Here is an 18764-nt window from a genome sequence, read left to right as displayed (position 1 = left end):
TATAGCCCAGCCTAAATAAGGTTGAAATCATATTTATTAACAAAAGTAAACTTAACCCACTACATTTAAAAAATGTAAGGAAGATGATCTGTCAGTAGCTGACATCGCACATGTGCACAATGAAGCGCACAAACCAAACTCTGCTGGAATCGTGCCATTACAAATGAAGTGAAGCGTTTTTAAAACTAATTCTTCAATGACATTATAGCCAAAATGCACATTATCCCAAAACCACCTGTATAGATGGATTGGATATAGAAATGGCTGCAACTCCCAAAACTATTTTTTAGCACATAGACAAACTGTTTTGGTGTCCCTTCCCCTACCCAAGTGGGACTGTCAGTTCGTTGTTGTCTGGCGATTAGACACATCATTGATCTGTTTCTTCCCCAGCACTCTACACTTCACCACCACCACCCGCACCCCTAACAATAGCATGAATGCTGCCCTTCCACACTTCTCGTCAGCTCTGATGAAGGGTCATTTAGACTCGAAATGAAAACTTGCTCTCTCTCCATGCATGCTGTGATCTCCAGCATTTGTTGTTTTCAATATTAAGTATATGTCCTGAATCACACTGAATGTTGATAACTGAATGTCTTATGGCTCACATTCGGGAAGGGTCAAGGATTGTGCAGCTGGTCCTGTAATTGTGTATTGGGATTACATTTTCTCTTCAAAAGCCATTGTTGCAAAGTGAAGAGAGGAAAATAAGGGCAATTCTATTTATAGTCTTAAAAAAGAAAGCAACAAACTAATTTTATATCCGATCTGGTGAGGAAGAAGGGCCCTGTTCAGTTAGAAATTTGGCTTATTGCAGTGATATCATTTATAGGCTGCATGAATTGTAAAGCTGCAATTTTCTGTTTCTGTGGTAGTCAACTCACTATTTTCCAAAAGTTGATGTTAACGGACAAGGTATGGTAAAGGCTGAAGTAGAAAGTCAACAGGCGACCTTATAAATGAATCAGCTGCAGATACAAACATATCACATAATCACGTTCCTCTTTTGTCCAAATCTCTACATAACTTTCAAGACTGTTTTCTTTCCTTTCTTTTTCTAACTCCTTCTTTGCTACCATGCGCTTTTTCTCACCCTCTACTTCCCACCAACCTTCCCAAATCCCAAGGCTGCTTCCTCTGTCCTCTTCAGCTTTGGCCACCTGGAAATTCAAACTAAGCAACAGGAAGTGTAAAACAACTCACAATATATCTATCACTTCAAGTATATTGTATTTACTGTAACATTTTTCTTCTGTAAGATTATCTGCTATCTAACCTTTGAGATGGCAAACTGAACTAAAACAGCACTGTTCTTTGGTCAGATTAGCATGTGTTATCAGCTGAAGGCATGTACACTGACCATCCTCGGAGCAGGTCATGTGTAAAGTTTCATGTATGTTTATCAGAGTTTTCAAATCATTGAGGGAATAAATACCTTTTCATCTTGTATTTATTTTTATGTCAATTTATTCTCTCTATGTACTATTGATTAATAAAAAAAAAGTTTATTTATCATTGTGCTTTGAACTCACAGGCATCCATGTGACAAGTCATTACCATGGGATGTGTCCTATTGAAGTTAAAAATTACATAACACCAGGTTATAGTCCAATGGGTTTATTTGGAAGCACTAGCATTTGGAGCAGTGCACCTTAATCAGGTAGTTATGGAGTATAAGATCCCATTGAAGGCATTGCAAATGTTGTTTATGCTTTCAGTTAAATTTGGGGCCGAGGAATCCATTAGATTGTATTAGATTAGATAAAGTTATAGATTGTTTAACAGAGCTGCCTTGGATCTATGATAAAGGTCAACAGCGACAGCTCATTAAAATGCCTGGGGTAACTAGATAGCAGACGTGTCTCTGTATCTATCTTACAATGTAATGCATCAACAGAAATGAACACGTGTTGCACTCAGCACCTCCAGTCATCTTACATTCTGATTGTGTGACTTCATTCATTCATCTGCAAATCTTTTTTTTTACCCTATAGCATGAATTCAGCATTATTTTTGACACAAGTCACCTGTCTGGGGAGCAGGAGAGTTTGGAGTTCACAGTTACAACACAAAGGTAAGGCTCACTGTGGAAGTGAGAAATCATTGAATGACTTAGGTTTATTATTTTATACCCTCAGCATTTAGATTGTCTGGTTATTTGATGTCAAATAAGCAAGACAATTTCATTTGAAATACTGTTTTTGCCTTCAGCTTTTACTATCTTTTACATTCTTTGTATTGGTGAATGGCTGTTTTACTGAATGGAGAGAATTATACAATAGTGATTTCCTGTGGTCTGCATGACATTGGTGGTTTTTTGTAATACTTGTTGTTATGACTTGGGGGTTTAAAGGCAGAAGTGACATGAAAATTAGAAACATAATAAACAGTGATACAAACAATAGACGAAATAGCAAGATAGGTCATTCGGGCAGACACATGGAGGTTGAAATTACATGAAGTGGATTGTGAAATATCTCTCATTGGAAGAGAGAAAGAGGGATAGATTAATTTAGGATATCTGGTTGGCATGGATGAGTTAGACCAAAGGGTCTGTTTCTGAGCTGTACATCTCTATGACTCTATCAGAACATGCAGTTTGAATAGTACAATTCTGAAGGCAGAATTGAGTGGCATAGTGGCTCAGTGGTTAGCACGGCTGCCTCAAAGTGCCAGGGACCCAGGTTCGATTCCCACCTTGGGCAACTGTCTTTGTGGACATTCTCCCCGTGTCTGCGTGGGTTTCCTCTAGGTGCTCTGGTTTCCTCCCACAATCCAAAGATGTGCAGGTCGGGTGAATTGCCTGTTGTGTTGGGTGCATTAATAAGGGATAAATATAGGGTAGGGGAATGGGTCTGGGTGGGTTACTCTTCGGAGGGTCAGTATAGACTTGTTGGGCTGAAGGGCCTGTTTCCATACTGAAGGGACTCTAATCTAATAACAATGGAGACACTTGGAGTTTATGTGTAGAAATCTTAGTGATGGTGATAAGCAAGTTGATAGGCTTTTGAAAAAACATATGGGATCCAAATGTAATCAATATAAATAGACTTTTGGCATTTAAAAGTAATAAAATTGTGCAAAACATTTATAAATTACGAGCTGCTTGAATTTTGAGCTTAGGTCAGTACCAAATTTTAGAGTGCAGAGCAGGTTTAAGGGATGATAGTAAGGATGAGAAATTTGGTGATTTCAGGAAACTAGAGAAGCTGAGAGTAGCACAAGTTAAAGGAGATTTAATAGAGGTGTTCAGATTCATAAAAGCTTCTGATAAAGTACAGGGAAACTGATTTCACTTACAGAAGAGTCAGTCACTAGATCATGTCGACTTAACGGAACTTGCAAAAATCCAAGATGAAGCATGTTTTCCGTTGCGAGTAAAGATGATCTAGAGTGCATCATCTCAGTGAATAACACAGGCTTTTTTAGCTCCTGATGACACTGAGACTCAATGACGAGGTGGAAGATGTCTTCTACTATTGGATTAACTTTTCCTCCATCACTCAGTCAGAAAAGCAAAATTTGGATTTTAGATTTGCTACTCTCTTCCCTTATACACAAAACTTTGTTATATTCTTTGCAATTAGTATTTTTAAGTAGTAATATAGTACTACCTACACTAGTCCCACTTTTCCACGCTAAGCCCATAGTATTGAATGTAATGACACTTCAGTGCTCATCCAAGCATTTTCTAATTATATAAATTATAATTATAACAAATATAATTTTGATGATATTTGTTAACAAACACTTATACTTCCAGGTTAATGTGATGACAATTTCTCATTTATAGGTTAATTTTAGAAAATTGTGCTTTAATCAAATTCACATTCAGATCTGAAGGATGTGTAATTAAAGAACATTTGATAGTTGAGTAAACTCCCTGCACAACTTGTTTTTTCCTGTCATTCTGAGTAACTGGAAGAAAATGACATGATTAAGCCAATAGGCAAGTGTATCTCTGCCAGTGTCATTGTTACCACCCAAAAGTTGCCCAGTGTCATTTCTTCGCTATAAACCAGGTGTTTCATTTACAAAGAAACAACACATTTTACCTAATGCTACAATTTGCATTTATATCACATCACGTGAACAATAAAAATCTCAAAGGGGACAGTAACATGTCAATCAATAGTAGAATAAGAATTAGCAGCAGAGACTGAAGACATGATTGAAGAGGGAGATTTTGAAGTGGCATTTTAAGGGAAGATGAGACAGTAGAAGAAGGAATTAATGAATTCATCTGAGATGGGACCATGATAGTTGAAGGCTCAGTCATCAAAATTGGAACTGAGAAACCAGGAATGTGTTAAAGATAAAGATGCAAGAGCAGAAGGAATTTGAAACTGAAGGCATTTCTGGTGATAGAATAGGGCATGGGTGAAGAAGCAACGTAAACAGAAATGAAGAAAAGTGACAGAAATGAAATATGGGGCAGTGAACTACAAAGGGACAAGGTCATAGTGAAGAGGAATGAATCATAGAATAGTTTCAGCACAAAAGCTGTCAGTGCTGGCCCTCTGAAGGTGCAGTCGACCTTATACCACTCTCCCATCTGTATCCCTGCAAATTCCCTCTTGAATGCTTCAATTGAACCCACTTCCACCATTGTCAGAGAGTGCACTCCAGTTCCTAACATCTTGCTCCCTGATATGCTGCCATTGCAGCTTTTGCCAATTAAATCTGTGCACTGTTCTTGATTCTTCCACCATTAAAGCTATCAGTTGGCTTCGTGGAAAGCCCACACTAACATAAAACAATTGCATAAGGAATTCGACAACACAGACTCCAAGATGGCTGACAATTTTGTGATGTAATAATGAGCATTTTTAAAACTTTATTCTCTTTTATAAATGGCTGATATTTATTTGCACAAGATAAAGTGGTGCACATGCTAATGGCTTCAGTTATTGATACTGTAAATGTCTGGATGATTCACATTTTTATCAGTTATAGGGACAGCAGTTTATTTTTAGACAAACTTATGAATGGGTGTTTTCTAAGCAATTCTTTACCTTCCATTGTCACACAAGAGTTCATTGGCTCTGTACATGTCGTATCTTGCCAAGCATACATAAGGCTTGGTTCAAAGCATAAAATGATTGCGTTTATTCCCATACATACAAAAAAAGTGTTGACTTTGATAATCGGAGTCTGTATGAGGTTATAATAAGTTTTTTTGTATTCTATTTTTTTCAATTGTTTGTTTTTTTGTACAAGTTTCTTTTAAATTTGTGGGATATAGGTATGGCTGGCTGGGGCCAACATTTATTATCCATCCTAATTACCCTTGAGAAGGTGATGATGATCTCCTTTTTTTAACCACTGCATTTTTTAGCATGTAGGTACATCTATTGGACTTTTAGGAAAGAAGTTCCCGGATTTTGAACTTGTAACAATCAAGGAACAATGGTAAAATAGTTCCAAAGCAGGATGATGTGTGGCTTGGGGACGAACTTGTAACTGATGCCCTTGTCCTAGATGACAAAGGTTGCAGCTTTGGCAAGTGCTATTGAAGGAGCCTTGGTGAGTTGTTGCAGTACACATTGCTGTCATTGTGCATTCATGGTGGAGAGAGTGAATGTTAAATAGGTGGATGCAAAGCTAATTAAGAGGACAGCTATATTCTGGATGATATGGAGTTTGTTGAGTGGATCTGCATGCATCCAGTCAAGTAGAGAATATTTCATTAGACTTTGGATTTGTGTCTTGTTATTAGTGGACAGGCATTAGGGATTTAGACTGAGTTACTCACTGTAGAGTTTGTAATCTCTGACCTACTCTTGTAGCCACAGTTTATATAATTGGTTCACTTCAGTGAATGGTTCAGTTTTTGATCAATGGTAATGCCCTGGATGTTGATAATGACCGATTCAGCAATAGTAATTCCATTGAATGTTAAGGGGCAAGGGTTAGATCCACTTATATTTGAGGTTATCATTACCAAAGCACATGTTACTTACCACTTATTAGTCGAAGCCTGGAGGTTGTCCATGTTTTGCTGCATATGAATATGAACTGCTTCAGTATCTGAGGACAGTAGACAATAGACAATAGGTGCAGGAGTAGGCCATTCAGCCCTTCGAGCCTGCACCGCCATTCAATATGATCATAGCTGATCATTCCTAATCAGTATCCTCTTCCTGCCTTGTCTCCATAACCCTTGATTCCACTATCTTTGAGAGCTCTATCCAACTCTTTCTTAAATGAATCCAGAGACTGGGCCTCCACTGCCCTCTGGGGCAGAGCATTCCACATAGCCACCATTCTCTGGGTGAAGAAGTTTCTCCTCATCTCTGTCCTAAATGGTCTACCCCGTATTTTTAAACTGTGTCCTCTGGTTCGGCACTCACCCATCAGCGGAAACATGTTTCCTGCTGCCAGAGTGTCCAATCCTTTCATAATCTTATATGTCTCAATCAGATCCCCTCTCAGTCTTCTAAACTCAAGGGTATACAAGCCCAGTTGCTTCAGTCTTTCAGTATAAGGTAATCCCGCCATAGCAGGAATTGACCTCGTGAACCTACGCTGCACTCCCTCAATAGCCAGAATGTCTCTCCTCAAATTTGGAGACCAGAACACAATATGATGCAATCATCTGCAAGAAGTATCATTTCGGACCATATGATTGTGGATAGGTCATTGATAAAGTAGCCAAAGATGATTGGACCTGGGATACTACTAATGACTCCCTGCAAAAATATCCTGGGATTGGATAATTGTCCCCCAGCCACCACAGCCATCTTCCCCTGTGCTTAGTATGACTTAAACGATGACTTCAAGGTTAAGTGGTATCAAGTGGTATCAACTTCATTATTTGCATTTTGGTATTCTGTGTGAAAGTTTATGCAGTTGTATGAATATTGTTTTTTTAAAAACTGTAAGTGCTTTTTTTCATAGAAACATACAGTATAGAAGACAGCCTTTGGCCCATTAAGTCTGTACTGCCATAGGTACACTACTACCTACACCAGTCCCATTTTCCCACGCTAAGCCCATAGCATTGAATGTTATGACACTTCAATGCTTGTCTGCCAATTCTAAAGGTTGTGAGGTTTCCTGCCTTAACCACCATCACAGGCAGTGCATTCCAGATCCCCACTACCCTCTGGGTAAAAAGGCTTTTCCTCAATTCTCTCTAAACCTCCTGCCTTTCACTTTAAAATTATGCCTCCTTATTATTGACCCTTCAACCAAAGAGAACATCTACTTTCTATTCACTCTGTCCATGTCTCTCATAATCTTATACATCTTTAACAGGAGCCCCCTCAATCTTTTTCACGAATGTCATGGGCAGTGTGTAGTTTCACACATGTTATTGTTACTTTAGGGCTCTTTGGTTCAGTACGTAGTGTATATTACATCAATCAGCATGGAAGGGCCGTGAGTTGACATGTAGGGTCTGAGATGCCTGTGATGGAGGGTAACAGGCATGAATTGGCATTGTGTTAAGCAAAAAGATGGAAAAAGTAGTGGGGGAGGTGGGAGGATGTTAGGGATGCAGGTTAGAGGGCCTAAATGGAACCAAACAAGTGACAATAACACAATATGCTGGATAATGAAAAAGAAAGCTCTCCTTATCCATGACAAAGCTCAGCTATGTCATGTCAAACCCAGTGTCATGAAATATTCCCCACTTGACTGGATGTGTGCAGATCCAATTGCACTCAACAAATTCCATACCATCCAGAATATAGCTGTCCTAATACTAATACTCATTATCTGTGAGATCCATCTTGTTCATCTCCTTCCTCGTCTCTAACGTCTGTCTGCCGATTCTCATCCCTTTTCCAACTATAGAAGGCCTTTGAAAGAGAAACAACCCAGTTCAAAAGTGAAAGCCACATTCATGGCTCATAAAGAGTTATAGCTGACTGTCACTGGAATACCACTGATAGTCGACTGATGGGGTCAAGTTACACAGAATGACTGCTGTACTTTTTAGCTTCTGATGGTTAATGTTTGTTATGATTGTGCCCTGATTATAATAGGACAAGTTATGTTAAATCTTTCTGTGTGACTGGTTAGACTTTAGCTGGAGTCTCGTGTCCAATGTTTTGGAAGGATTTCTAGGTTTTGGGCAGGGTGCAGTGGGGGTTTATTAGAACTTCTTTGTCTTCATTTACGGAATGTGAGCATCACCGGCTAGGCCAGCATTAATTGCCAATGTCTAAATGCTCAGAGGGCAGTGAGGAGTCAGCTACATTGCTGTGGGTCTGGAGTCATAAAAATGCACAACCAGAAAAGGATGGCAGTTTCCTTCCATAAAGGCCATTGGTGAACCGGATGTCGTTTCTGACATTGTTATCGTTTCTGACATGGTGATCATTAGGTTCTTCAGTCCAGATTTTTATTGAATTCAAATTCTATCATCTGCCATGGCAGGATTCGAACTCAAGGCCCAGAACATTAACTGGGTTAATAAACTAGCAATAAACCACTAGGCCACAAACTCCCTTGAGTGACATCAGTGATGAGGACAATCAGTTAAGCTTAGATTTTTCTCCCTAGGTCATTGAAGAATAAATCGAGATTTAATACAACGCTTCAAAATTATGAAGATTTTTGATAATGCCAGTAGAAACTGTTTGCAATGGTTCAAGGGTCATTAATTAGAGGACCCTGTTTTTAATACTATAGGCAAAAAATGAAAGGGGAATTGAGTTTTTCAAAGTAGTGAGCGATAAAGATCTGGAATACACTCCTGAAAGGGTGCTGAAGCAGATTGAGAACCATTTCAGCTCATGTGATAAAAGCAAGCAGTGGTTAATTAGATAGCTCTTCGAAAGAGATGGGCTAAATAGTATCTGTTGCTGCTTTGTGATGCTCTGAATAATAATTTAGTTTGTGGTTTAACACAGAAATATGCTGCAGGCTACTATGTGACCTATTAATGAACTTAAGTAATGAATGGAGTTTTCAGTCTGTCAGTCTTTAATCTTTTTTCTTGAGAAATGAATATATGTCATCATACCTGGAGATCTCCAATACAGGAGAATAATAGTGAGGAATGTTTTATTTCACATGAGAGTGCACACAGAGCCTTGGTTTATTATTGTATCTAAAATACAGAACTGGCTCAGTCTCCTTTGGCTGTTCCTTTGGACTAAGGATAACTTGTTTCCAATCAAGTGCAATAGGTCTGAGATGGCCAGATAAATCCAATGTGCAATCTGTGGACTCTGCCACGTGGGGAAACAGGTGGTGCTTAAAGGGTTGATTAGATGAGGTGTTAGGAGTTTGTGTGATCCCTCTGATACCTTGACTTTATTTCAGCACCGTTCTGAAGAAGTCAGTTTGTGTTGGATACCTAATAGAATAAATCTTCTCCATTTTGGTTGGTCACAAGCCAAGGTCTCTCATGAGTTGATTCCTAAAGTGTTTCCTCTGTTCTAGATTAGATTAGATTATGTACAGTGTGGAAACAGGCCCTTCGGCCCAACAAGTCCACACCAACCCGCCGAAGCGCACCCACCCAGACCCATTCCCCTATATTTACCCCTGCACCTAACACTATGGGCAATTTAGCATGGCCAATTCACATAACCTGCACATTTTTGGACTTTGGGAGGAAACTGGAGCACCCAGAGGAAACCCACGTAGACACGGGGAGAATATGCAAACTCCACACAGTCAGTTACCTGAGGCAGGAATTGAACCCGGGTCTATGGCGCTGTGAGGCAGCAGTGCTAACCACTGTGTCACCATGCTGTGTTCTCCTGACATTCTCCTGCCATAGCTGAGCTCAATAGAGGAACTATTTAAAGAGTGATCTCAGGTACAGGAAGGGCATGTCCTGCTCAGCAGTGCTGGTTTTCAGGGATTAGCAGCTCAATGCTTGAGAGAAGAGGTTGCTGTTCTATGACATGTCTTTGCCCCAGAATTTAGCGGATGTTATGAGGCACTGCTGATAGCTCTTCTTGAGTACTTTGAGGTGCATTTTGTACATTGTCCATGTTTCCAAAGCAATAGGAATGTGGCATCACTGCTATCCAGTAAACCATGACTTTACTGTCAGTTTAAGATCTTGGATCTTAAATACTTTTTCTTTATTTGACTGATGGCGAAGTGGCACATTATAATGATAAAGAATTTTAATGTCTACATCTGCATTTGTCAAGAGGTTTTCAAGATATGGGAAACAATCCACATTTTCCATAATTTAGCGATTGATCTTAATTGACAAGGGAATGATGCTTTATTGTAGGAGCTGGTTGGAAAATTGTATTAGATTAGATTCCCTACAGTGTGGAAACAGGACATTTGGCCCTACGAGGCCACACTGACCCTCTAAAGTGTAACCCACCCAGACCCATATCCCTCTGACTAATGTGCCTAACACTATGGGCAATTTAGCATGGCCAATTCACCTAACCTGCACATCTTTGGACTGTGGGAGGAAACCCGCACAGACATAGGGAGAACGTGCAAACTCCACACAGACAGCAGCCTGAGGCTGGAATCGAACCCAAGTCCCTGGTGCTGTGAGACTGCAGTGCTAACCACTGAGCCACCATGCCACCCCAAAGCATGTGAGTTTTATGAGTCTTGAATAAAAGGCCTGTTTTTCTGATGTGCTCCAGAGAAGTAATTGACAATGATCTGAAGCTCAGTTTTTAAGACAGTGCACACACAAGCATCACTTACACACTGAATCTTTGGCTGGTTGTGAAGGTTTCCCAGCTGTTCTGTAGATTATCTCCATATGTGTGGGTAGCTTGTTGGTGAGATGCAATATTGCTGCAAGAAAAATCATGAAGAGAGTTGGTTTGATGGTGCCATACTTCTCTCAGTTCAGCACTATCTCAGTACTGTACCAAGGTGTCACATCAAGATCATCCAATCAAGCTTTGCGTTGGGACTTGAATGCATAATCTTTGGACTTGGAGTGACAGCTGTAGTAGTGTGCCTATTGTAGTTCCTAATTTGCCCCAGGAATCCTTTTCTGCACCACCCTGGTTTTCTTGGCCTTTAGGCTGTGGCAGTTTACTGATGCGTGTATAAATTGGCCATTTCATAGTGCATTCAGGAATCCAACTGGAGAAATGTAAGAGCTACTGACCTTGAGAGATCAGTTAATATTAGTGATAGATCAGTTGAGTTGGATGAAACCCTGTCCACTGCTCTGGTAGCACCACATCACCAGAGGACAACGTCTTTGACAGCAATAAGTTTAGAATCTTGGTTTGGTGTCAACTCTGGTTGAACATATTACTGAAGGTTTCATTTCCTGATGACCTGCTGCTTTCAACAGTTGGTTACCCAAAAGGTCGTCCATCCTCCCCCATTAAGCAGAAAGTGTCAAAGCTGTCATTACTCAATTGGATGATCCAGAGTCAAACGGTTTTATTTTTCTTCCCATCTCAAACATTTCTATAACTGGTGAAAAAAAAACTCAAAGAAAATGAGCAAAGTACAACTTGTTTTGATCCTTTATTAGTTTATCTGCAGGGCTAATTTGCAGTCATGCCCTAAATGCCAAGTCAAACTCAGCATCTCTAATTTGGAGTGATAAAAGTTTGTTATAGTTTAGCATGTAAACGGAAGAAGCTGCTACACTTGGGATGTTGCGAATATGATGGCAAAAACAATTTAAACAATTAGTGAAAGAATAATTTTTCAGTGGACCAAATAGTGAATTTTCACTAATAACTTTGCACATTCTTTTCTCTACAATTATCAGTACTGTCAACTTACTTTGAAAAGGTCAGGATGGACTGCATTTGGCTATTTATATTTCAATCAAAATTGCCCTGTTCAGGTCATTTTGGGTTAGCTTAGGCATTTATTTGGGTTTGGTTGACCTTTCCAAGACAAGTTAGAGTCAAGAGGTTATACTCGGCTGATTAAAAGCAGAACTGGAAACTATTTTCAGTTCAGGGAGAAGGTTTCCACAGATACAGCATAAACATGTATGCTTTAGCACTGAGAAACAAAAGTACCTACCAGTTCACCAATTACAGGTAATTAATGAGGTTTCTGTTGATCCTCTTCACATGTATGTTGTATTATCCAGAACTGATCTAACTAAAACATTCTGCAGCACAGTCATGTTAATAGAATATGTTAATGTTAAAGTGTTGAGGGGAATTCAAACCGGTATCATTTGTGAGGAAACTTCATTTATGCAGATATGCTTTTTTTAATAAGTAAATTGCGCTCTTACAATCTGAAACTGGTTTCTGTCATTTCTGTTGATCTGTGGTAGCACAACACTGGAATTAAATCTCATTTGGCAGTGAATGTTAAGCTCACTTTAGGGTTCCCAACTTAAGTTGGAACATATGACATTTGGACCCACATGATATTTGATCATGTGGCATATTGTCACATACAGATGTGACTGTATTTACTTTAAAAAAAAGTCCTTGATTCATGCTGTTTTTCTAGAAGCTGTTGCTAGCTTTGAGAAACTCTTAAGTACCAAATTCCCAACCATTGGCAAGGGGCGAAGGAATCTAAATGGCTCCTTCTCCCTTGTTTCATCCAGAAAGAATCCTTCATTTTCATCTCCTTGTCTCCATTCACCCACCAATCTTTCATTTTAATGTAATTAATTTATGGGATGTGAGCATCATTAGCTGAGGCAGTATTTATTTCCCACCTTTAATTGCCCTTTGGAAGTTGTTGTTGAGCAGCCTTATTGAACTACTGCACTCCATGTGGTGTAGGTACACCTATAATGCTGTTAGAGAGGGAGATCCAGAATGATATATCTCCAAGTCAGGATGATGTGTCGCTTGGAAGGGAAACAGCAGATGGTGGTCTTGCAATGTACCTGCTGACCTTGTCTTTTTAGGTAGTAAGATATTATTTGGAAGATACTGCCTAAGGAGATTTGGTGAGCTGTTTGAGTGCCTCTCTATTCATATTACACAGTGCTTCCTCTGTGCGCTTGTAGAAAAGGAGGTGAATATTGAAGGTCCAATCTGTCCAGCTGCTTTGTCTTGTATGGTGTCAAGCTTCCCGAATGTCCTGGAGCTGCACTCATCCAGCCAGGTGGAGTGTATTTCATCACATTCCGGATTTGTGCTTTGTAGATGTTGGGGAGTTGTTGGGGAGTCACGAGGTGAATCATTAGAATTCCTAGCCTCTGATCTGCTTGTGAAATTACAGTATGTATATGGCTGATCCACTTCGGTTTTTGGTCAATGGCAACATCGAGGGTGTTAATAGAGGGGATTCAGTGATTGTAATGTCATTGAATGTCAAGGGGCAATGGTTAGATTCTGTCTTCTTAGAAATGGATATTGTCAGGCATTTTTGGAGTTGAACTGTTACTTGCTGTTTATTAGCCCAAACCTGGATATTGTCCAGGTGATGCTGCAATTTGTCATGGACTGCTTCAGTATCTGAGGAGTCATGATCGTTGATGGACATTGTGCAATCTTCAGTGCACATCCCAAGATCTGACGTCATCATGGAGGGAAGGTCATCGATAAAGCAGCTGAAGATGTTTGGATCTTGGACGCTCTCCTGAGGAACTCCTGTAGAGATATCTGAGGGCCATAGATGACCTCCAACCAGTACAACCATCTTTCTTTGTGCCAGGGATGGCTCCAACAAGCAGTTTACCCCTTAATTCTCATTGACTCCAGTTTTGATAGGGCTTCTTGATGTTATTATAAAGTTCAACTTTTTTCTTCATGTTTGGACCAAGGCTGCTGTGAGGTCAGCAGCTGAGTAGGCCTGTTAGAATGAAAACAAGAACAGAAATTGCTGGAGAAACACAACTGGTTTGGCAGCATCTGTGGAGAGAAGGCCGAGTTAACATTTCAAGTCCAGACACACTTTTTCAGAATCCTTATGCTGAGTTTCTCCAGCAATTTCTGTTTTTGTTTCAGATACTCAACATCCTCTGTTTATTTTGTTTGATTTTACTGTTAGCACTTAACCTGCACACTAATGGTCAAGTTATGTTTGAGAAAAGGCCACTTGATAGCCATATCGATGACATCTTCCATCCCTGTTATGATAATTGAGAGTCAATGGATGGGATAAAATTAGTTCGAGTTGATTTGTCCTTGTTTTTCTGTATAACATCTACCTGAGTAGTTTTCCATATTTTTGTGTAGATGCTAGTGCTGCAGCTGTACTGGAACAGATTGAGGAGCGTAGCAAGTTTTGGAGCACAGGTCTTCAGTACCATTGCTAGAATGTTAGGATCCAGTGCCTCCAGCTGTGGATCCAGTTGACTGAAAGATGGCATCAGTGATACTGAAGGCCTCAACAAGGAGGCTGAGCTGGATACCCACTCTGTCCGCCTGGCTTAAGAGAATTGCAAATGCTTCAGCATTATCATTTGCACTGATGTTTGGGCTCCCTCTTCATTGATCCCTGAGAATTCTACCAGTTGTCATGGTAGGATTTGAATCCTTGGCTTGAGGACATTCTCTTCCATCCCTAATCATAGCCCTATTCAGACTGGAAGTTGCCTCTTCCAAGTAAATACATATTTATGATTGTAAGTATATCATCACCGGTCAGGCTGTAACAAGTTGTGTAATAGCAGACGTTAGTGCAATAAAACATGCTTTCAGTTTGTTGGAAGTTAATATTGAGATGATAATTGCAATGAATAAAACTGTTAAAAAAACCCTCTGAGTCAAGTGTTTACTTGAAATAGTTTACAAGATGCACAGAAGCATGAAAAATGAATAGGATGAATTATAACACTAGATTTTGGCTTGGGCACTGTCCTACATTCTAGATTGTATGGAGTCTGCTAAACAAATAAATTGCATAATACACTCAGATGCAGCATTCTTGTAGTTCCTGTGATAATCTTAATTCAAACCAGCTGTTTATTGAGTTTAAGTGGGGTGAGGGTGGGGAGAGAGGGTGGGAGAAGAGGAAGGATTTGATTGTTGTGAGTCAATATCCTGAACAACGTACGGTATTTATTAAATGCTGTACTGTTCCCATCCAATAAAAGAGACCCTAGATTTATTGATTGGGATCAAGACAGAGGCTTTGTTTAGCTTGCCTTCTCTTTCAAAAATTAGCACTGTCTCAAACTGACTCAGAAGTAAGAAGATTTGGAAGTTTAAGTATAATCAGGGCACTTCTCTAAAATTATTGTTCTAAAGTATCTGTAAACTGTTAACTAAACAACTTCCTTCTTTGAGTTATGGGTGGTGCCTTTTATGGGTGATGCCTTTGTCTGCCTTAGTTTTCAGGCAGCTTCAGCAGCTCTACCCTGCCCCCATCTGTTCTCTGATCTGCTTCAGCACTTTGTATTCTATAGATGCCCATCCTGACAGAACTAAAAAGGCAATAGTGAGAGTGAAAAAGAATCAGAAATGGAGAGAAACATTGATAACAAACAATTGCCTGAGTATAAAAGCTTTTCTGGAGCAAAATGTAGTGTGTCATCTTAGAAATTAAGATAGCGATAACTGACATTGGGACAGTTTAAGAGGAAGGAGCTCTGCTGAGGTCTTGGCCAACATTTCTGTTCCTAGCAGCAACATCAACTAACAGGTTTATTGGTCTTTCACTTCACTGCTTTGTAAGACCTTGGTGTACACATATAAACCACTGCATTTTTTTGCATGCCATTAGTATTGATAATTGCAAATTAATTTCTGCACGTGATTCCGAACAGGCTTGACCCAATATTGCAACAAGGCCACCCTATAGTTGTTGTAATATGATTTAGGAAGTTCAGAGGACTTGATAGGCACTGTGTAAATGCAACTCATTTCAAAAAAATTCTTTCGAATCTCAGTGTTTAGATTCAAACTGCTGAACTGTTGATTTGCCTCGTGTAGTTTGTGCAGAAGTGGTTACATCAAATTAAAGCAAGATGGAGTTTGTAAGCAACTTTGTCCTGACCACTGCTGGGTTTGCTGGGTTTGCCTGAGGAAACTTCTGGTGCACAGGAGTCAGCACAATTTGGCAATTATATCATGACATCATTCACAGGTACCACTTATGACTCAGTGGAGATGTCTTTACATAACTTCATGATGTACCTACACCATACACTGGGCAAGATGACAGGGCTAGTCAGCGTATTTACAAAATTATTGGCCTACAAAATACAATCTGCTCTGTTTAACAACAGAGACTTGTTTTTAGGAATATGGAAGCAGGAATAGGTTATTCCCACATCTCAAGCCTGCTCTGCCATTCTCAATCATGGCTGATAGCTCCTGTGCTATCCACAAATTCATTGATGTAGTTTAGTGCTTGGTTAAAACTGTCTCCTGAGACATGGGCTGCTGTAAAAAAACAGTTTCAGATCCAACCCAATATTTTATTAGCAGGGATTATGAACACTTAGGTGTCAGGAATTATTAAACTAAATAAAGGGATATTTTATCATTCACACACTTTTAAATGGTCTGCTTTAGATAGTTCTGGGAGAGAGGGCAATTCAGCTTCTCTAGGGTAATGCTTTCCAGTCAGATCTCCAAGCAATACTTCTATTAAAGGAAAACTGCTGTTGCACTAAATCTAGTTTAAGCCCTTCGTTCTATGGGATGTGTATATGAGAAATGCACTAATCCATAGCACAAGCCACAATAAACCATTTGTCGTCGGCATTTCAAGGCAAGATGTAGCTTGTGCTCTTTATTTTGTGCACTTTGTAATTTAATCCTTAGTCAATAAGGAACAGCTATCCATTGCTCGATTCATCAATGTTACAAAACAGTGGTTAAATCTAGCTACTCTGACTGTAGCTAGTATTGCTGTACAAGTACTGGAACATTGCTCTTTGAAAGATAGCAAGGAATACTCAGATAGTCCTGCAGAAATATCCACTGATAATAGTTGCACTAAAGTGAACTTTGAGAGTTCAAATATGCGTTGAATTTCTTGGATGAAAAATTGATTTACTCAGAGGACCTTAAGCCAAGATTAGCAGTTATAGGAGTCTGGCTGAATATGCACAAGAATTCAGAGATTGATGCCATATATGGCAAAAATACAGTTATTAGCAAAAACATTAACTGCATACTGACATAGTTAATAGTGTAAGATGTAATTACTTTTTAGCGCATACAAACCCTCACTCAGCAAACTTTTAAACTCATTGACATTTCTGGGCCTAACACAAACCAGGTACATTGAGATTATTTACACAGTAAATAATCTAAAACTATTTCCTGACGAATTCAATAGCTAAGCTCCATGCTTTATGTGGAAACAGGCCCATGTCTGCTACGGATACAAGAGCCATCCCACAATGAACCTGGCACTGCCAAAAGAGGCCAAATGTTATTCTCCTGGAGTGAGTGCAGTCTGGCTCACTAAGAAAATGAAAATAACTGAGTGGAACAATTCAAAAGCTAACTTTCTTTTTATTAAGTCAAATATGAATCCTTTTTTTGCTTTTCTAAATGTAATTAATATGATTCACTACATAGGTACAAGATATTGTTATTCTGACAAAATTTAGCACAATGAAATAGAATAGTATGCAATCCAAAATATTTACCTTGCAGTCTTGTTTCTAATAATTTTTATACGGACCTATATCTTGCTTGGCTCACTTGCCAAAGTTTAGTGGACCTTTTTTGGTCAGTGTGTATTTTGTCAGCATTTCTTCATTACAAGTCACTAACCTTCTAAATACACTGGTTGTGAGGGTTTTAGGCATCCTGAGGTCACAAAGATCATTATGCAATTACAGTACTGGACTTGTATTGGGACAGGTAAACCTTCGCAGGCTGCCCTCCAACGCATCTCATCCACATCCCGCACCTCTGCCCTCAGACCCCACCCCTCCAACCGTAACAAGGACAGAACGCCCCTGGTGCTCACCTTCCACCCTACCAACTTTCGCGTAAACCAAATCATCTGCTGATATTTCCGCCACCTCCAAAAAGACCCCACCACCAGGGATATATTTCCCTCCCCACCCCTTTCCGCCTTCTGCAAAGACCATTCCCTCCGTGACTACCTGGTCAGGTCCACGTCCCCCTGCCATCCTGGAACCTTCCCCTGCCACCACAGGAACTGTAAAACCTGCGCCCACACCTCCTCCCTCACCTCCATCCAAGGCCCTAAAGGAGCCTTCCACATCCATCAAAGTTTCACCTGCACATCCACCAATATCATTTATTGTATCCGTTGCTCCCGATGCAGTCTCCTCTACATTGTGGAGACTAGACGCCTCCTAGCAGAGCACTTTAGGGAACATCTCTGGGACACCCGCACCAATCAACCACACCACCCTGTGGCCCAACATTTCAATTACCCCTCCCACTCTGCCGAGGACATGGAGGTCCTAGGCCTCCTTCACCGCTGCTCCCTCACCACCAGACGCCTGGAGGAAGAATGCCTCATCTTCTGCCTTGGAACACTTCAACCCCAGGGCATCAATGTGGACTTCACCAGTTTCCTCATTTCCCCTTCCCCCACCTCACCCCAGTTCCAAACTTCCAGCTCAGCACTGTCTCCATGACTTGTCCTACCTGCCTATCTTCTTTTCCACCTATCCACTCCACCCTCCTCCCTGACCTATCACCTTCATCCCCTCCCCCACTCACCTATTGTACTCTATGCCACTCTCTCCCCACCCCCACCTTCCTCTAGCTTATCTCTCCACGCTTCAGGCTCTCTGCCTTTATTCCTGATGAAGGGCTTTTGCCCGAAACGTCGATTTTACTGCTCCTCGGATGCTGCCTGAACTGTTATGCTCTTCCAGCACCACTAATCCAGAATTGTATTGGGACAGGGCAAGTTTATACTGTTTACCAGATATCTGAATTTAGACTGATACACAAACATTCCCTGACTCAACAGCCACA

The 18764-nt window shown here is 40.2% G+C and overlaps 1 protein-coding gene across 1 annotated transcript in view; it reads left to right on the top strand.

The window, feature by feature from the left end:
* itga9 (integrin, alpha 9) overlaps positions 1–18764 on the top strand; it is a 385198-nt gene that overhangs the window by 283765 nt on the left and 82669 nt on the right. The window contains exon 20 of the mRNA XM_072571044.1: positions 1998–2077. Coding sequence (XP_072427145.1) covers positions 1998–2077 — 80 coding nt within the window. The remainder of the gene's footprint in view (positions 1–1997; positions 2078–18764) is intronic.

This window comes from Chiloscyllium punctatum, chromosome 5, assembly GCF_047496795.1.
Source record: "Chiloscyllium punctatum isolate Juve2018m chromosome 5, sChiPun1.3, whole genome shotgun sequence".
In the NCBI taxonomy this organism is placed as follows: Eukaryota; Metazoa; Chordata; class Chondrichthyes; order Orectolobiformes; family Hemiscylliidae; genus Chiloscyllium; species Chiloscyllium punctatum.
The sequence above is the reverse complement of the archived record's forward strand: the minus strand, read 5'-3'. Positions and strand labels throughout refer to the sequence as shown.